Source organism: Agrilus planipennis, unplaced genomic scaffold (assembly GCF_000699045.2).
Source record: "Agrilus planipennis isolate EAB-ADULT unplaced genomic scaffold, Apla_2.0 scaffold42, whole genome shotgun sequence".
Lineage (NCBI taxonomy): Eukaryota > Metazoa > Arthropoda > Insecta > Coleoptera > Buprestidae > Agrilus > Agrilus planipennis.
The window spans coordinates 1,448,485-1,469,997 of record NW_020438888.1 but is presented as its reverse complement, the minus strand read 5'-3'; the positions used below and the strand labels follow the sequence as shown (position 1 = coordinate 1,469,997).

The following is a 21,513-nucleotide window of genomic DNA, read 5'->3' as shown; positions in this document are numbered from 1 at the left end:
TCTTCATTTCGTCCGTCTCATCTTTCTCACCCGAACCACCACCCACCCATTCCCACGATTCCTGAAAGCAGGCTGAAGAGGGCCTTCCGCCTTACCTTCCGGCATAGTCCGGAGGGACTGCCCGCCCACCAGCATTACTGGCTGGTGGGAATGAAACACCCAAAAGTTTTTTTTTTCCTCCCTCGTTTCTAGTCTTCCTCGAGGATTTTCTCTTACTCACTGAATCATTTCATGAGAAATCCCTACAATTTCATTTACAATGTGGCGACAGGACGTGCTGTAATCTGTTTTAAATAATACATTGATAGGATGGGTTCCCTAATTTTTTAGACTTCTTTTTTCCTTTTACTATCTGAGTAATTTCCTGAGAAATAGCTATAATTTCAGTAGTAATGTGTTGTTTTAATCCTTATGTATTAACAGGATGAGATGTATACGCTTTACTTTTGAGATAACCTCATAATCGGTAATAGCAAAATGATAAATCAAGAGAATTAGTATCTCCAAATTCGGAAGCCAAATGCTGAGGAAACAGTTGGCTCAAAATATTAATTTTTATTCCAGTCATACGTGAGTCACACAAGATTATGGTCAGTTCTACGTTAATGAAGTTAAGGCATTATGAAATTTGGAAAATATTCACGTAGCAGTCTGTTGTAACTGTCACAGCATTACCTGCATTATCTTTGAAAAAGGATGGACCAATTACCGCAAATTCTCGAGTTGGTGAAATTATTTATCCCGGCCATTCTCCTGATGTACCATTTTGCCATTACTGGTTATAAAGATTGTGTCATCATCATCATCATCATCATAAGGCCGTTAGTTCAAAAACTGGTTGGACACGTACCTCCACTCTTTCCTACCCTGAGCTAATCTTTGCATTTTCCTAAAACTAGAACAACCCACATCCTTAACTATTTGTGAACAGTAACCTAATCTAGGTCTACCTCTACCCATCCTAACTCCCATTTCTGCCTCTAATATGTCTCTGACTAGACCTTCATGCCTGAGAAGGTGTCCTACCAATCTATCTCGCTTATTTCCTTTTGACTTCTATAGAGTCCTCTGTTCTCCTATTCTTTCTAAAACCTCTTCATTTCTAATTCTCTATCTACAGTATCCTCGTCATTCGCCTATAACACTACATTTCGAACGATTCTAACCTCTTCTTTTCCGGCACGTCCACCGTCCATGTTTCGTACCCGTACAACGCCGCGCTCCAAACGTACTTACACTTTTAACAATCTTTTTCGAATTTCTAAATTAATCGTTCGTGAGAATAGAAGTGTACCTTGTCAATATTCAAGAATTAAAACAACGCATTAGAAATAAAATTACAGCGATTTCTCATGAAATGATTCAAAAAGTAAGTAGAAATCGTCTAGGAATATTAGAATCCTGTATAAGTAACAAGGACCCATTGAGGGTACACATTTAGATAAGGGTAGGAATCGATGCACTTTAAATGGATCAGAATTGCTTTAAAAAGAGATGAATAAACACTTAGAAAGATTTCGAACTTTTATTAAAATAATAGGTATGTGTCAATTTTGATAGGCAGGATGTTTATTGAGAACATAACGTTCGACTTAGAGAAAAATTACATATCTAGGTAAAGAATTTTGACACGCACTTTAAAGAAGGTTTGGACTTTCCCCTTTAAATGACAAGTAACCAAAGTTAAAATTTTATTATTATTTTGCAATGCGATATCCGTAATATAGTCACTGTGCTAATTTTAATGTTATTTTCGTAGAGGGCAATTATATATTACCCTTTCAATAGCACCTTCACAGTGCTGCTCAAGCCACCGGGGATTATCGATTCTGGGATATTGTTGAGAGTACTTTCTGAAATACGGGTTACAATATGTACTTTTAAGGAAAATAGGCACATGCATGGGGTAAATCAATAATAGATTATGGCGAGGCACTGAAATTGTTCTGTGGAAAACAAACTTTGAATGAACTCTGAACTATTGTTACAAAATCTACGAAGTTTTTTTATTAGTAGGTAGGATATTTACAGGTATTTGAAAGAATTGGAGAACAGAGGACTGTGTGGAAGGCAATAAGAAATCGGCGAGATAAGTTGTTGGCAGGACACGTTCTCAGGCATGAAGGTCTAATCAGAGGCATATTAAAGGCATAAACAGGAGTTAGGAGGAGTAGAGGTAGACCTAGATTAAATTACTGTTCGCAAATAGTTAAGGATGTGATATGTTCTACAAAATACCACAAATGGCGTGGTGAGCGCCATCTGTAGTACGATGCTACATTTTAGGATTACGTATGCTCCAACAAGGTCCATTTAAAAATATGGATATCTACTTGCTGTAGGTTAGGAAAAAGTGGAGGTGCGTGACCAAGTCTTAGGACTGACGACCTTATGATTATGATGAGGACATTTACGAAATACGAAAGAATCGTAATCCAGAGAAAGGGCGAGCAGGTCGCGTGGCTTAGGGGTTCTGTTTACTTACGATTAGTAATTATCTATGTATATATAGTAATGTTCTAGCGTGGTCTGTAATAATATACAGGCATTTTGGTCATGCAATCTAATTATAGGCACCCATCTCTGGTGATGGTATAGCATTCTAAAACTAATTGACCATTAAAACGTCTAATTAAAGGACGGAATTAACTAACGCGTCTACATTCGATATCCAGGATGTAAAGATTAAATCAGAATCATTGATTATTATTGATAATTTTAAGATGTTTAATGTGGAACTAAGCAATTACAATCAGTATATATTCTCGTCCGTCTTAAGACTGGTTGGACACGCACCTCCACTCTTACCTATCCTGAGCTAATCTTCGCATTTCCCTAAAGCTAGAACAGCCCACATCCTTAACTATTTGTGAAGAGTAATCTAATCTAGGTCTACCTTTACACCTTCTAACTCCTGACTAGATCTTCATGCCTGGGAAGGTGTCCTATCAACCTATCTCGCCTATTCCTTATTGGCTTCCACAGAGTCCTCTATTTTCCTATTCTTTCTAATACCTTTTTATTTCTAACCTCTCTATCCACGGTATCCTCATCATTTGCCGATAACACCACATTTCGAACGCTTGTAACTTTTTCTCTTCCACCGCGCAGACCGTCCATGTTTCACACCCATATATACACCATTAACGACATTTTTCAAATTTCTAAATTAATCGTTCGCGAGTGTAGAAGTGACTTGCACTATCCTCTGCTTTATATCCCTACTACTCCTTCCGTCCTGACGTATCTGACTTCCTAGATACCGAACATACTAATTTTTCGTCTTCTATTTTTATATTCACTCTTTCTCTACTGTTTCCTCCCTTGCAAACCAGTATTTTTATTTTACTTTTATTTATTTTCATACNCTCTAAGGACTGAAAAATTGCGTATGTATTTTGACTCCGTTATTTACTTATAGTAATTAGAGAAAGAAATAGAATCTATCAGATATGTACGACTTCGTTAGACTTTCAGTTTTCATACCGAATCAGCTTGTGAAATTTTCTATCTGAAGGAATTTTTATTTTTAAGGGCGGTATATCATAAAATAAGCTTTGAATTTTCCTTTAGGTAATCCCTAAGACCCGAAAGCCTTTTTATGTGACCCTATTTGGTTCATACTAACCGGTAAGTGATTGAACTCGTTGTAAAAGCGACTCTCTCGACTTGGCAGGGCTGCTGGGAGCACTTGTAGTTTTTGAACCCGGTCGTAGGTTCAAAGATAAATCCGTGATCGATCCAATTCCACCCCCGCTGCCACTGCTGGCCACCGAACTTTGAGACGGTGGCGGGGGCGGTGGAGCCTGCAACGAAAAACAGAACAACAGTATTAAGAAAAGCGAATGAAGAGCTTTTTATTATCATTCGAGATTAGATTGTAATTTATTCCTATCCACGATCTCCACATGTGGAAAGCTTGTGTAGATATAACGTAAGAAAAAGTTAGTTTCCGAAAAACATGGTAATCAATCACCCTAAAGATCAGTGGAACGCGTGTTTTGGCAACTCTGTTCTGGATTTTGAGGACGTGACGCCGTCGGTAATAGATAACACGTTTCGAGCTTCCTTAATATTATAAGAAAATGAGGAATATAACACGGAGAAAATCTAAATTTTTACAACACAAAAATTTACAATTTTCGATTGTAAATGATTGAATTATTGAAAATATCAATCGAAGTACCTAATTATTATTTTCGCTTCCGAATCAACGAGCTAGTGGGATAGATTGTAAATATCGTTTTAATATTTAGGTAAATTTTCCTTTTCTATTTTCTCCGTGAAGCTAGCGGTTATTGAGAATTTTTGACCGAATTGTAAAACAAAGATTAAAACAGGAAACATGATCCCACACTGTATTATCGAAAACTATCTAAGTAGAATTCAAATTAAATTTTTAATATGAGAGATTATGAGTGCATGGTTATAATTAGGGATGTAACGGATATAGGTAATCGAGGTTGGATTGGTTAGATTTAGATTTTAATGTGAAATGTTTGAATTTATTTGTAAATACAATAGTGTTCTAAAATCCATATAGAGAGCAACATACGAATGCATGAATAATAATGCAAGTGGTAACTGATGCATTTGAAATTAAATAAATATAAATTTAAATTTCATGTAATTTATTTGGTAATATAGCAGTATTAGCATTTAGCTAAATAAATAAAAGTAAAACGAAACATTGGTATGCAAGGGAAGATATAGCAGAAAAAGAGCAAAGATAAAGATAGGAGACGAAAGAATAGAAAAAGTGGCTGATTTTAGGTAGTTGGAAGTTAGATAAGTCAGGACGGAAGGAGATATATAAAAATATATAGAAATGCGAAAAAGATTGTTAAGAATGTATGTTTGGAGCGCGGCTCTGTATGGGTGCGAAACATGGACGGTGGACGCGGCGGAAAAGAAAAGATTAGATGCTTTCAAAATGTAGTGTTAACGACGAAAGTTGAAGATACCGTGGATAGAGAAGATTAGAAGGTATTAGAAAAGGAGAACAGAGGACTTTATTGAAGTCAATGAAAAATAGCGAGGTACAGTCTATTTCAATTTGTTAGAATTGTGACCTTGAAGAAATCTGCGCGAAGATAGAAAGAATACGCACTAGGCGTGAGCAAGACAGAGATAGTTGGAAGTTCCCTCATTAATTTGAGGTAGCGTGTAGTGGGTAAAAAATTCAAAATTTTCAGAATAATATTTCATAGTTGGAACAAGCTTAAACAAGCAGAGCTCTCGATCGGCGGTCTTAGGAAATCGGCTAGAACTGTACAGTACTAGACGAAAATGTTTAGAAATTTCTTAAAACAAAAATGTATATAAATTANGATGTATACGCTTTACTTTTGAGATAACCTCATAATCGGTAATAGCAAAATGATAAATCAAGAGAATTAGTATCTCCAAATTCGGAAGCCAAATGCTGAGGAAACAGTTGGCTCAAAATATTAATTTTTATTCCAGTCATACGTGAGTCACACAAGATTATGGTCAGTTCTACGTTAATGAAGTTAAGGCATTATGAAATTTGGAAAATATTCACGTAGCAGTCTGTTGTAACTGTCACAGCATTACCTGCATTATCTTTGAAAAAGGATGGACCAATTACCGCAAATTCTCGAGTTGGTGAAATTATTTATCCCGGCCATTCTCCTGATGTACCATTTTGCCATTACTGGTTATAAAGATTGTGTCATCATCATCATCATCATCATAAGGCCGTTAGTTCAAAAACTGGTTGGACACGTACCTCCACTCTTTCCTACCCTGAGCTAATCTTTGCATTTTCCTAAAACTAGAACAACCCACATCCTTAACTATTTGTGAACAGTAACCTAATCTAGGTCTACCTCTACCCATCCTAACTCCCATTTCTGCCTCTAATATGTCTCTGACTAGACCTTCATGCCTGAGAAGGTGTCCTACCAATCTATCTCGCTTATTTCCTTTTGACTTCTATAGAGTCCTCTGTTCTCCTATTCTTTCTAAAACCTCTTCATTTCTAATTCTCTATCTACAGTATCCTCGTCATTCGCCTATAACACTACATTTCGAACGATTCTAACCTCTTCTTTTCCGGCACGTCCACCGTCCATGTTTCGTACCCGTACAACGCCGCGCTCCAAACGTACTTACACTTTTAACAATCTTTTTCGAATTTCTAAATTAATCGTTCGTGAGAATAGAAGTGTACCTTGTCAATATTCAAGAATTAAAACAACGCATTAGAAATAAAATTACAGCGATTTCTCATGAAATGATTCAAAAAGTAAGTAGAAATCGTCTAGGAATATTAGAATCCTGTATAAGTAACAAGGACCCATTGAGGGTACACATTTAGATAAGGGTAGGAATCGATGCACTTTAAATGGATCAGAATTGCTTTAAAAAGAGATGAATAAACACTTAGAAAGATTTCGAACTTTTATTAAAATAATAGGTATGTGTCAATTTTGATAGGCAGGATGTTTATTGAGAACATAACGTTCGACTTAGAGAAAAATTACATATCTAGGTAAAGAATTTTGACACGCACTTTAAAGAAGGTTTGGACTTTCCCCTTTAAATGACAAGTAACCAAAGTTAAAATTTTATTATTATTTTGCAATGCGATATCCGTAATATAGTCACTGTGCTAATTTTAATGTTATTTTCGTAGAGGGCAATTATATATTACCCTTTCAATAGCACCTTCACAGTGCTGCTCAAGCCACCGGGGATTATCGATTCTGGGATATTGTTGAGAGTACTTTCTGAAATACGGGTTACAATATGTACTTTTAAGGAAAATAGGCACATGCATGGGGTAAATCAATAATAGATTATGGCGAGGCACTGAAATTGTTCTGTGGAAAACAAACTTTGAATGAACTCTGAACTATTGTTACAAAATCTACGAAGTTTTTTTATTAGTAGGTAGGATATTTACAGGTATTTGAAAGAATTGGAGAACAGAGGACTGTGTGGAAGGCAATAAGAAATCGGCGAGATAAGTTGTTGGCAGGACACGTTCTCAGGCATGAAGGTCTAATCAGAGGCATATTAAAGGCATAAACAGGAGTTAGGAGGAGTAGAGGTAGACCTAGATTAAATTACTGTTCGCAAATAGTTAAGGATGTGATATGTTCTACAAAATACCACAAATGGCGTGGTGAGCGCCATCTGTAGTACGATGCTACATTTTAGGATTACGTATGCTCCAACAAGGTCCATTTAAAAATATGGATATCTACTTGCTGTAGGTTAGGAAAAAGTGGAGGTGCGTGACCAAGTCTTAGGACTGACGACCTTATGATTATGATGAGGACATTTACGAAATACGAAAGAATCGTAATCCAGAGAAAGGGCGAGCAGGTCGCGTGGCTTAGGGGTTCTGTTTACTTACGATTAGTAATTATCTATGTATATATAGTAATGTTCTAGCGTGGTCTGTAATAATATACAGGCATTTTGGTCATGCAATCTAATTATAGGCACCCATCTCTGGTGATGGTATAGCATTCTAAAACTAATTGACCATTAAAACGTCTAATTAAAGGACGGAATTAACTAACGCGTCTACATTCGATATCCAGGATGTAAAGATTAAATCAGAATCATTGATTATTATTGATAATTTTAAGATGTTTAATGTGGAACTAAGCAATTACAATCAGTATATATTCTCGTCCGTCTTAAGACTGGTTGGACACGCACCTCCACTCTTACCTATCCTGAGCTAATCTTCGCATTTCCCTAAAGCTAGAACAGCCCACATCCTTAACTATTTGTGAAGAGTAATCTAATCTAGGTCTACCTTTACACCTTCTAACTCCTGACTAGATCTTCATGCCTGGGAAGGTGTCCTATCAACCTATCTCGCCTATTCCTTATTGGCTTCCACAGAGTCCTCTATTTTCCTATTCTTTCTAATACCTTTTTATTTCTAACCTCTCTATCCACGGTATCCTCATCATTTGCCGATAACACCACATTTCGAACGCTTGTAACTTTTTCTCTTCCACCGCGCAGACCGTCCATGTTTCACACCCATATATACACCATTAACGACATTTTTCAAATTTCTAAATTAATCGTTCGCGAGTGTAGAAGTGACTTGCACTATCCTCTGCTTTATATCCCTACTACTCCTTCCGTCCTGACGTATCTGACTTCCTAGATACCGAACATACTAATTTTTCGTCTTCTATTTTTATATTCACTCTTTCTCTACTGTTTCCTCCCTTGCAAACCAGTATTTTTATTTTACTTTTATTTATTTTCATACAATACTTTTTTGTCTTTTTTGACGAATATAGTCATGTTAGAAATAAGTGCAATTCTCATAGGTGCTATTGATAAAGCTTGCCACATAATGATCTCAAATAGACTTGGAAATGAAAGATTTCCCAATTGTTTTCTTTATTTGCGCTTTGAGACATTTCTTCCTTTCCAAATATGAAGTTTTTAGGTTAACGGCAATATTTTATGGATGTCATTGGGTCAATTGCCCGAAAAACTATATTTCGGAAGCCATATCTTTTTATTGGCAGAGATAGAAAAACGGCTGTTACGATATTTGAAATGGCAGAAGCAATATACGAAAGTGTATTGCTATTTCAAAAATCAAACGTAAAATTTTTCGGAAAAATGCATTCTAAATATAAAATGCAAAATCTGAATTTTTCAATTAGTAATTTTTGTAGTTATAAAAAGCTTGTTTTTGTTATTCATTTTTTAATAAAATTGATCTTCTGACACTGCGAATTTCCTGCAAGGATTATATTGTTGAGCAGTTTGATTTCCAAAGTAAAAATATTCGTCATAAAATGTCCTAATCGGCACTGCAAGTCAGATAGCGTTAACAAATCACGATTTTTGTATGTATTTGTGAAAATTATATGATGAGATAATTCAACATGGATTTAAAACGGTGAAAAGTAAGACGTTACAATTTGTATAATTTGGTATTTTCATAATAAGAATTAGATTTAAAAACTAATAAAACCAAATTGTATATAATCATCCTATTGAAGCGATCAATTGTTGGTAAATAAATAATTTTTTGATGGAAGGCATCAATCGAGTAATAGAAACACACCAATTAAAGCGGTGACACACTCGGCGGCCGACTCGACTGCCGCTCGACGATGATACCCCCAACGGTTTTGTGTCGACTGGGCGACCGATTCGACTGCTGCTTGACGATGACACTTAGCAGTTTAGGTTGACTCTACTGCTAGCAGTTTGAGCTGACCCAGTAGTCGACTCAAGTGACGCCCGACGATCACACACATAACGGTTTGTGTCGACTCTACTGTCGTCTGACGATGACACACAACTGTTCATGTTGACTCTACTGCTAGCGGTTTGTGCCGACATGACAGTCGATTCGGTTGCCGCTTAACCACGATATACATAGCGGTTTGTGCCGATTCAGTAGTCGACTCAACTTCCGCTGGACGATGACACACATAACGCTTTGTGTCGACTCGACTGCCGCTTGACGATGACCCACAGTTGTTTATGTTGACTCTACTGCTAGCGGTTTGTGCCGACATGACAGTCGATTCGGTCGCCGCTTAACCATGATACACACAGCGGTTTGTGCCGATTCAGTAGTCTACTCAACTGCCGCTCGACGATGACACACATAACGTTTTGTGTCGACTCGACTGCCGCATGACGATGACAAACAACTGTTCATGTTGACTCTACTGCTAGCGGTTTGTGCCGACATGACAGTCCATTCGGTCGTCGCTTAACCATGATACATATAGCGGTTTGTGCCGATTCAGTAGTCGACTCAACTGCGGCTCGACGATGACACACATAACGGTTTGTGTTGACTCGACAGCCGCTTGACCATGACATACAGCGGTTTGTGTTGATTATACCGTTAGCGGTTTGTGCCGATATATAAGTCGATTTTGTTGCCGCTTAACTGTGATATACACAGCGGCGGTTTGTGCCAACCCATTAGTCGACTTAATTGCCGCTCGATGATGTCACATACAGCGGTTTGTGTCGATTCGGCGGTCGGCTCGACAATGACACATAGCGGTTTGCGTCGACTTGACGGTCGACTTGCAAAGACAAACTTGGGGATGCCCAGATAGCGTTTGCTGATTGGTCTTTCGTCAAATTTTATTGGACTGGACAACCACCAAGACCGAAACAATAATGTCTGTTTTTTAGCGTCTTACGCGATTTTTTGGAAGTAATGCATCTCTCAAATGTTTTCATGTATAAATCGTTTCGGTCCAACGGGCTTTCATTACTTGAATAGCCTTTGAGCACATTCAATTTCCAGAAAGTTTCTTTCAAGAGGAGCTTTGAGTGAAGTATACGTAACCATGTATAATAGGTATTCGAATTCACTCTTCCATTTTATGCACAACTATATACGTATTCAACTGACATAAATTAGCAACGTCAACACACATACATAATACATACAAAGGCTCACATATATATACTTCATACACACTTCGTTTGAATTTCAAATTTCAATTTTCGTTTCATTCCGGTACGTAGCAAGCGAAGACAATTCGTTTGCACGAGCGAGCAACTGGCGGCAATCGTGACTTCCTTTTCCATGTTCATTTTCGTGGATTCTAAGGGTGGTATTCAACTGAAGACGACGCGATTTGAATGTAACGTTGCTGAAAGTTGTCTGGCGATAATTGCTATACAAACTTTGTCACATATAGAAGAGGCAACCGAGCGGCATGACCTAGAGGTTTAGTCTATTGCTTAGCATTCGGGAGGACGCCGGTTCGGTTCCGGGTCCATCTGCCTTAGTCCAAGTTTTTCTGTGGTTTCTTTGGATCACTTAGGCAAATGCTGAGGTAGTAATATTCCACAGATAATCTTTTCACTCTCTTCTGTCTTCATTTCGTCTGTCTCATCTTTCTCACCCGAACCACCACCCAACCATTCCCACGATTTCTGAAATAAGGCTGAAGAGGGTCTTCCGCCCTATCTTCTGGCGCAGTCCGGAGGGACTACCCGCCCACCAGCATTACTAGCTGGTGGGAATGAAACACCCAAATGTTCGTTTTTTAGAAGAGGCAACTGTTTAACGATTACTCGTGCTCTAGATCATGTCAAGCGAAGCAGAAGACGATGGTTTTGTTGTTGTTGTTAAATAAAAACGTAGGTGGTGGACACATGCGTGTGAATATTTAAAATACACGAGGCTTCCTTCAAAAGAACTTTTAATAGTTGATGCAAAGTTTAAACAATTGTTGTTGAAGGATCGTTTCTCAGAAAAAAGTTCTTGATGGTTATTTTTCTTTCGTCACGAAGCTGGTAGTTCCTTCTGAAAGTCGTCTAGTAACCCCTAACGTGTAGTATACATGTAATTGACTGTCAAATGATTTTATTAGCATCGGATAGCGATCGCATTGCCTTCAGTGGGATACTGACCTAAACCGCGTGGGTTCTCCCAGAGTCTATCTAATCTTTGTAAAATTATGCCACCACGGAAAAAAACTGAAATTATGCTATTGAAGCGATCATGTGGATGTCATATATGAATTCCTTTTGGCTTCTATATAGCAGTAACTTGAATTCGCATTAGTTAAACTTTTAGAAAATGTGTCGAATTGGGTGAAAATTGTATTTAGTATTATCTGGTAATTATCTGATCAAAAATCTCCTTGATCCATGGTGACTATGAATCAAAGAATGGACAGTATCTAAATAACAGACTTTAATAGTTATGGACCATATGTAGATGATTAGAATTTCTAATTAATAATTGTAGTGTAATATTCAGGAATTAACAATTCTCATCCATGAGTTTAGCCTTTATCTGATGCTACAAGCTGTAGCGATCTTCCTAAAGATTTATTTAACAGTTTTAAAAGCTTCCAGGCAACTTAATGATAACAATTAGTTTAAACGTCAGCTTCAGGAGAATTCGCTGTTCAAACATATCTTAATTATAGTCATCTTTCGGTAGTAGCAACAGCGGCCAGGGATTAATGTGTCATCTGCGGTCCTGCGGTCAAGTCGATGGTATAGCAATTAACTTTGCGGTTAAATATGTGATATATTAATTAACATTCGGTTAAATCAGTGATACATTAGTAATTTACGGCCAGAGGAAGTAACGTTGTACTAGTAAATTAAGGTGCGACTAATTCTATTAACGATTAAGTTTTCAATGTAGATTTAAAGGAGTAAAAGACTAACACAAAAAGATTGGAGTACGGTTCTGTACGATAGTGAGCGCTGTGGAAGCAATAGATGGAAAAGGTCGGAAATTGGGATATACTTGAGAATGTGGGAGAACAGAGGGTGCTATAACAATCAAATAGGGATAATAAAGATAGGATGATGGGACATCGTCTGAGGTTTGAATAACTACTTTATCATCATAAAGTCGTCAGTCCTAAGATTGGTTGGACACAAAAAAAAACTTTTGGGTGTTTCATTCCCACCAGCCAGTAATGCTGGTGGGCGGGCAGTCCCTCCGGACTATGCCGGAAGGTAGGGCGGACGGCCCTCTTCAGCCTGCTTTCAGGAATCGTGGGAATGGGTGGGTGGTGGTTCGGGTGAGAAAGATGAGACGGACGAAATGAAGACAGAAGAGAGTGAAAGATTATCTGTGGAATATTACTGCCTCAGCATTTGCCTAGGTGATCCAAGGAAACCACAGAAAAACTTGGACCAAGGCAGACGGACCCGGAATCGAACCGCCGTCCTCCCGAATGCTAAGCAATGGTCTAGACCTCTAGGCCATGCCGCTCGGTTGGTTGGACACACACCTCCACACCTTTATATCCGTGGCTAATCTTCGAATTTCCCTAAAACTAGAACAACCCATATCCTTAACTATTTTCGAACAGTAATCTAACCTAGGTCTACCTCTACCCCTACTAACTGCCTTCTGCCTCTAATATGTCTTTGACCTTCATACCTGAGAAGGTGTCCTACCAACCTATCTCGCCTATTTCTTATTGATTTCTATACATTCCTCTGTTCTCCTATTTTTTCTAATACCTCTTCATTTCTAACGCTTCTAACCTTTTCTTTTCCGTCGTGCCCATCGTCTATAGAGCACCGCGATCCAAACATACACCTTTAATAACCTTTTTCCGAATTTCAAAATGAATCGTTTGCGAGCATAGAAGTGACTTCTTTTTATTGAAGGCGACTTCACCCTGCACTATCTTCTGCTTTATCTTTTGCTTTATATTCCTACTACTCCTTCCGTTCTGAATTATCTGACTTCCTAGAGACCTAAAATCAGTTACTTCTCCTACTCCTTCGTCTCACATCTATTTATTGCCTGGGTTCCGGACGGGGATAATAACCTATTCAGGGGTAAAACAAATATTTTGTAAGGGAAATATTGATTATTACCTGAAGCAAATTTGATTATCATTTGTGGCGATTTGATAATTTTTAAGAAAATAATTAATTTTTTAGAGTGAAGTATTGAGTGTGTGGTTGTATATATTTTTTGGTATGTCTGTGAAAACTTTAGTACTTGTATTTGTGTATTTGGAATTTCTGTATTGTTGTATTATTATTGTGTAAATATTCTTTTCTTATAATTCTATTTCTATACTTACTCTATTCTATACCTATTCTTAAGCTAAACGACTATTTAATTGCCTACGTACTTTCCTATCATCCCTTTTAACAATTCAACTCTGTATACTAACTACATGACGTCTATAATTCTTACTTTTCCTAATTGCAGTTTTATGGTCACTTTCTTCTGTGATTTGGGGACAAACTTAACTTATCAGTATTTCTTCTAAACTAAATTTCCAGATTTTACTAGTATATTATTGGTTCCCTACTTTAATTAACTTATTTCTAACTCCTCCTTATCGCCCTTCTTACAATCTCTTTTCAAAAACTAAAATCAGTTCTGACTTATCCTTCCTAATTTAAACTTCACCATTTTACATTCTTAATTCTAGTCTTCATTTTTCGTTCTTGCTTATTAAAGTTTGTTATCGTTTATTCCGCATTCTATTATTTAACCACCTCAACATCAGAACACACAACGAGACCAAACATTAATTAAATAAAATGGCAGATTAGCGCCATTATACCAAGAATATCTTTGTTTAAAGCATGGTTTCTTACTTTTTCGACGCTGCTAACTGCGGGGAAAGTAATATGTAAAAAACAATTCTTAACCCCCTAGCCCCCGAAGTGTGTGCAAAACGATGTGAAATTTTTAAAATACTCAAGTTTGAAGAATAGAGATAAGTCCCAAAACAAAGGCGTAAAAAATTGCTAAAGAAACGACCTTTTCTTTCATTTCGATGAGTGCAAAGTCTTGAAAAAAAAAAAAAACGACCCTGAAGAAGTTGTTACAAAATAGCAGACGGCGTATAAAATAAAGTCGATTTTCATTTTCTGTGAACTGATTTCTTTGATAACATTTTCAAGAAGGGGCAAAATCCGTTTACGTAATAGGCCAGGAGGTAACAAGATTAAAAAGGTTTGGAACTTTGAGAAGTTTGAGAGCGAATGCATTATTGAGTAGATAATACTTTTTCGGGTGACGCGAAAAAATGTCAATTATTACCTGTGGTTGTGAGGTAACTGGGGGTTGTTTCGTTGCATATGGATCGACTTGTGTATCGCTGTCGTCGCACTCCGAAGACAAATCTCCGGAGCTGAAACGTCGTTTCAAGTAATTGACATTTGAAGTGAAAGATTGTCGAAAGCTGCTGAACGAAATGGCGGTACCGTTTGCGGTCGGGGAGCAATATTTGCTACAGTTGGAAATTTTGACGGCTTCTTATACCAGCACCAACAACCCTAACGGTCGGTCGGTCCTCCTCTGGTGTTCGGTGACGTGATTCTTCTAAAGCGATCCTGTAAAGAAACGGGACATGTGAAATAAGACAAGCATACAATTTGAATTAAAAAAAAAAAATGCCAAAACAATTACGAAAATTAGGTTATAAGCTAACGATATCCCACTTGGCAGGGTTTATATTCCCACTTATTTTAAACGTGTTAATTTAGAAATTCGAAAAAGGTTGTTAAAGGTGTATGTTTGTACGGGTGCGAAACATGGACAGTGGGAGCGGCGGAAAAGAAAAGGTTAGAAGCGTTCGAAATGTGGTGTTATAGGTGGATGATGAGGATATCGTGGGTAGAAAAGGTTAGAAATGGAGAGGTATTGGAAAGAATAGGAGAACAGAGGAGTCTATGGAAGTCAATAAAAAATAGGCGAGATAGGTTAGTAGGACACGTTCTCAGGCATGAAGGTCTAGTCAGAGACATATTAGAGGCAGAAACAGGAGTTAGGAGGGGTAGAGGTAGACGTAGATTAGATTACTCTTCGCAAATAGTTAAGGATGTGGGCTGTTCTAGTTTTAAGGAAATGCGAAGTTTAGCTCGGGACAGGAAAGAATGGAGGTACGTGTCCAACCAGTCTTAGGACTGATGACCTTATGATGATGATGATGATATAGTGTTTGGTGATCGATTCGCAAACCCAAAGACAGAAATACATAAAAATACATGTGAAAACTTAACCAAACCACTCCAACATTCCAGAACATTCTCGAACCTTCCGGTCTAGTCTATTCTATAGCAAATTCTAAAGACAGAAACATTCGAGAACATTTTATCTGAGGACCTTTCTAGAAACAATGAAGAACATTTTCACTTGTTCTAGGCGAATGTAGTGGAAAGTTTGTTTTATCACAAAGGAAAACAATCCTATATGACCGTTATAATATTGCTTCAATAATAGTACAAAATTGCTTGAATTATAGTTTTATTTTATCAACCATAATTAGCTATAGATGATTGATATATCCATATTTTTAATAGAATACCCTGTCTTTCTTTATCATCAATTTTCTATATCTTCATATGTATATGTATGTATTAAGTGTAAGTCTAAACTGAAGTCTAATTAATTATTATTCAATAGTTGCAAATAAAAATTTTGCAGAACACCCTGTAGCTACGTCTGAGATTAAGGACTAACAATATCTGCAGTTTTCCATTAGATTCCTTTTTAAGTTAATGTAGGTAGTTGTTGTTTATCCAGAGGACGCCATATGTCATAAAAAACAATTATTCGCTGTTGTTTTGAAAATGATAGTATGTGTCCTTGGAAACCTATTTTATATTTGATTGTAATCGAGAGCAAGACACATAAGAACGAAATAACGCGTTGAGACTGATAAAAGAGGTGCAGGTGTGATATCGAAGTTTCGTGTTGTTTAATATAGGACACAAAGTAGACATGTGGTGTGTCTCAAAGTTTTCGAAAATCGGGATATTGAAGTGCTTTTTGAAACTGTATGGTGTATGCGAGTTAAATTCTTTTCAACATACAGTTAAGAAAAGAGGCATTAGAACTTTGGAAATGGTTGTGGTAGGTATGAATGAACATAGATGAGCAGGGGCGGCCTTTGGGGGTGGCGAACAGGGCAACCGCCCGGGGCCTCGCTCTTGTAGGGGCCTCGCACCCTCGCGCAACAATCTAATTAGAAAAATATCAGGTAGTAATAGTATATACTACTAATGTTTATTTGAATTTCTTAATAGTCTTAAAAGAAGCCGCAAATTTGCTATCTTTGTCTTTATCAATTTCTTTTAATTTTCGATAAACAATTTTAAAACTGTAAACTGAATTACTGCATTTTTCAAGTATCATCATTAAAATTAATTCTACAAAGATGAGGGCCTCGCAAAAATTTACCCGTCCCGAACCTTCCAATGACTAAGGCCGCCCCTGTAGGTGAGTGATAAGTGAATAGACAGATGGTATAGGTTTGTATAAAAAATAAACGACTTTAGTAGTTGCTAAATAAAATGATTATTAAAAGAAGTCTTTTAACACAAGCTGATGTTTGGATCTAGAGTAATTATGAAATTTACACTTTAAGGGGTGTCCATAAAATATGTCACTCACAATTTCACCTTTTTGGACTTCTCCCTCCCCTTTCGTCACACTTGCAGCGACCCTCTAACAAATATTGCGTAACAAAAGCTAGTCTCGTCCCCTACAAACGATTTCTTGTGATTAAAAATAGTAATGAGAATGACTTTCTATCGTAATAAAAAATTTTGAGAATTGCAAAGTTAAGAAAAAATTAAATTAAAATTAATGAACATTTTTTTAACCCTCTCGTCACTCTCGTCCTCCCCCTTTTTGGGAACGTATTTTATGATCGACCCCTAAATATTTAAATATGTTCAGCTTTTCAATTACAGCTGTTTTAATCACATTTGCAAAAATTGTATCTCAGCATCAGAAATTACATATTCTTTCAGCTACACTAAACCTTACAGTTTAATATTAAAGCAAAAAAAAACATTTTTACTATCCTAAGTGCTGTTAAAATTTAAATTTCATGTCTCTCTATATTTGCAACTACTATTTTCAAATCCATAAGGCATTTTATGTCTTTCGGATGGCTGAACTTCCTTAACGGGTATAATTTATGTTCGGTTCTAACAATAAGGAAAGGGCTTGAAAGGATAACTATTTATAGCTTTACTCTCATGTTCAGTCGGAGTGCTCAAGAAAGGATTAAAAGGATTTTGTATGAGTCAGGAAGGATAAGAGATTCTACCGGTTTTATCTACACAATTTATTCCCTGTTTTTGTCATTTCTCAGAATGAAATTTTTCTTTTTTATCATATGGAAGCTCTTATTGTGCTTGTTTAGCTGTTTTATACGCTGACATGAACTTTTTGAAACAATCAGGAAATTATTAATTAACAGTGTACCTCTTGAAGTTTTTAATTATGTGGAACTCTATATAAATTATGTAACAAAAATTAGGGGAAGTGAGGAGTCCTATTTCGTTGGGGGGAGAAAGTCAAGGTTTGTATTACATATAGGGTTGCCACCTTTTCAGGCTTTATATAAAGTATTTCTCGACTTAAAGGTTAAAAAAAAAGTACTCGGCATAAAAATAAAGTATTTTATTTTTTGTTTTTAAAAACATATTTTTTGTTACACCTAGCAGCCAGTAACAAATTGCTGTCGCTCTTAAATACATTAACAGTCTCTAAACATGGCAAACAAAGATTTAAGTAAACTAAAAGTTCATTTTTAATTAGTTTTAATTAAGCTTTATTCCTGTTATCGCGCCACTTTGCATTCATAACAGAAGATGTAAATGCTGAAGTGGCCGGAACGGACAACAAAAGTGACACTACTTTGAACAGATTTGGGAAATCAGGTTGTTCCGTTGTGCAATATTATTGATGTAAAAATACTCTGAATTTCGAATAATCGCTTAGAAAATTACGATGTTTACTTAAGGTCTTAAATAAAGTATTTTTGCATACTTTATGTGTCTTGTAAAGTATAACTTACGCACAGTCGAAATAGATTACAATACCTTATAATAAAGTACGGGTGGCAACCCTAATTACATAGGTATTTTAGAATGAAAAAATTGACAGCTAGGAATCGTGAAAAAAATTCAAAGAAAATTATTTCAGTTGACTTTCTTTTTTTAGCAGTGTGACAGCACACTTTGATATTAATAAGAAATTGTATTTTTTATTTAAAAGCGAATTATTGTATTGTTACAAATTAAAAACCTGACTTATTTGTCCTTCTTTTGAGCTTAATCAGAGTTGGGCAAAAAATCAAGCTTTTCACGAAACAATTTGCTGCATGTAGGTGGTGTACTTTGTAATAATCGTTTATAGAAAAACGTTGGTCATGAATGTTGTTCCGAAAAGATTCGAATTGGGGGACCAAAGGGTCATACGTTGACTTTCTCCCTCTAACATTTACATAACTTTGTATTATTTGCATGTATATATACCAGAGAGTTACTTAAATAGAGTGAAGGGTTGTTTCTGAAGTCGCTCTGTTATGCCTATTGTGCTAAACATGAAACGTAATGTAAATGACGACGGTGGGTACGGTCAAATGAGCGAAACGGAACGTTTATTATAAAGGGATAGTACCTACATACTTACATACATACATATATTATAAGCAGGCGTAATTAAAGCGAAAGCACGCGGCCTGTCCATAAATATTTATGAATGGTTTGCGGCACAGCTTTCGCATTAACCATCCAAACAAATGCTTATCTTCTAATGACTAAAACTACAAAATGTCAGACTCTGTCTACATTACAAAACGACATAATGTCATTATCACTGTACAGGCATAGTAGAACTTATCATTGCATATAGCAAACATTCGTCTGTAACGAGTAGTGAATACTTAAAAAGGAAGACGAACGTAATAGACCTAAATATACAAGTTAGTGGGAATCCAGTCTCTAAGATTTCCCCCCATTTTTGGAGTATGTTTCGTTTTCCCCTAAAATCAATCCTCAAAACTATAATTACATCATCATAAGGTTGTCAGTCCTAAGACTGGTTGGACACGCACCTCCACCACTTCCTATCCTGAGTTAATCTTCGCATTTCCCTAAAAATAGAACAATCCACATCCTTAACTATTTGCGAACAGTAATCTAATAGAGGTCTACCTCTACCCCTCCTAACTTCCGTTTCTGCCTCTAACATGTCTCTGACTAGACCTTCATACCTGAGGTGTCCTACCAACCCATCATCAGTCCTAAGATAGGCTGGACACGCAGCTCCTACCTCCACCTCTTTCCTCTCTGAAGCGCTAATCTTCACATTTCCTTAAAACTAGAACAACTCATATCCTTAAGTATTTCCGAACAGTAATCTAATCTAGGTCTACCTCTACCCCTCCTAATTTCCGTTTCTGCCTCTAGTATATCTCTGACTAGACTTTCATGCCTGAGAAGGTATCCTACCAACCCATCATTAGTCCTAAGGCAGGCTGGACACGCAGCTTCTACCTCCACCTTTTTCCTATCTGGAGCTAATCTTCGCATTTCCCTAAAAATAGAACAATCCACATCCTTAACTATTTGCGAACAGTAATCTAATAGAGGTCTACCTCTACCCCTCCTAACTTCCGTTTCTGCCTCTAACATGTCTCTGACTAGACCTTAATTCCTGAGAAGGTGTCCTACCAACCCATCATCAGTCCTAAAACAGGCTGAACACGCACCTCCTACCTCCACCTTTTTCCTATCTGGAGCTAATCTTCGCATTTCCCTAAAACTAGAACATCTCACATCCTTAACTATTTGCGAACAGTAATCTAATCGAGGTCTACCTCTACCCCTCCTAACTTTCGTTTCTGCCTCTAATATGTCTCTGACTAGACCTTCATGCCTTCATGTTCTTCAATTCTAACCTTCTCTATCCACGGTATCCTCATCATTCGCTTGAAACACCACATTTCGCCGTGTGTTCCTGAGAAAAAGATCTTGACCGACATACAAACAACGAAGTGATCCTATAAAGGTTTGTCTTTGTCTCACTTTTATGTCTTTTAGTTTCTAGTTAACGTGTGGTGTAGTGAGATGTACATAAGTCACGACTGGAATCCATGACAGAATTATAATTTCGGCTGAAGCGCCATGGTCTGAATGAATTGTTAAAGGCAAACGTTTCGTAGACAACTGCGGCTGACATCTTCAGTTGTACTGCGTTGACAACGTGGGCGCCTTCGAGGTATAACGTGGACGAAAAGTAGTTAAGTACACCTCGAACTCGCTGTCAGAACTGTCCACATTGTTAACGCTGTGTCACTGCAGATAACAACTGCAGTTGCCGACGAAACATCTAGATCTAACAGTTCATTTAGATCAGGGCTTTTGGTCCAAATAATAATTTACTTTACTGTGGAAAGGAGTTCTTGTTGTTTCCCTTCGTTTGTGTTTGTCGCAGTTTTGAGTTCTTATGCTTTAAAAAATTGTTAACGTACTTACCGTTGTAAGTACTAAGTTAATTATAATTAGAATCGACTGTGGTTGCAATCGTTACATTTGAAACCACCGTATATCTGGCGAATGGAATTAAGTTTAAGACCATGCATGGTAATAAATGTGAAATAAATGTTAGGATATCGTGAACATTTTGCAGTTAAAATGACATAAATATTTTATTGTTTCGGTTATAGTTCCATTGTTTATGTGCTATCTTTAACCTTCGGTATTTAAAGATTTTATAGGTGACTATATTCATAAGTTCTTGCGGTTTTAGGATCTTTAATCATCCTTCATGCCTTTTTAGGGTAATAAAGTATGACCCAGGGTATTAAAAAGGGACGCAGCTTCGTTAACACTAAAACTGATATAACCATCAGCGACGTAAAAAAGTAGTTGTTTCGGTGTATTTGAAAGAGAAAGTACAAAATATGAAATACAATATGAAAATAAATTAAACGTAAGGTAGTTTTGAAAAATTCATCCTAAATACAAAATACGAATTTCTTAAATAGTTTTTAAAGTAAAATGCTTTATAACTAGTTGTTCAATTACTTACTATAGAATTTACAGTGGGTTTACATAAGAAAAATCAGATAATTTTGATTTCTGAAGTCAATATTTTTATAAAATATTATTACTCATCCTATGTAAGAAATAACGGATTTGACGACAGATCTAAAGTAGAGTCAGGCGCGAACACAGGGAAGAATTTTGGAGGTTCTAAACCCCCCCCCC

General features: G+C 36.8%; 1 protein-coding gene across 1 annotated transcript in view; it reads right to left on the bottom strand.

Moving 5' to 3' along the window:
• The window catches only part of LOC108744882 (synapsin), an 84,533-nt gene extending 64,478 nt beyond the window's left edge, over nt 1–20,055 (bottom strand). Inside the window, exons 1-3 of the mRNA XM_018480839.2 lie at nt 20,013–20,055; nt 14,543–14,757; nt 3,629–3,806 (exon numbers count right to left, since the gene is read on the bottom strand). Of these exons, the coding sequence (XP_018336341.1) occupies nt 3,629–3,806; nt 14,543–14,757; nt 20,013–20,055 (436 nt within the window). The remainder of the gene's footprint in view (nt 1–3,628; nt 3,807–14,542; nt 14,758–20,012) is intronic.
• Between the last annotated feature and the right edge of the window lie 1,458 nt (nt 20,056–21,513).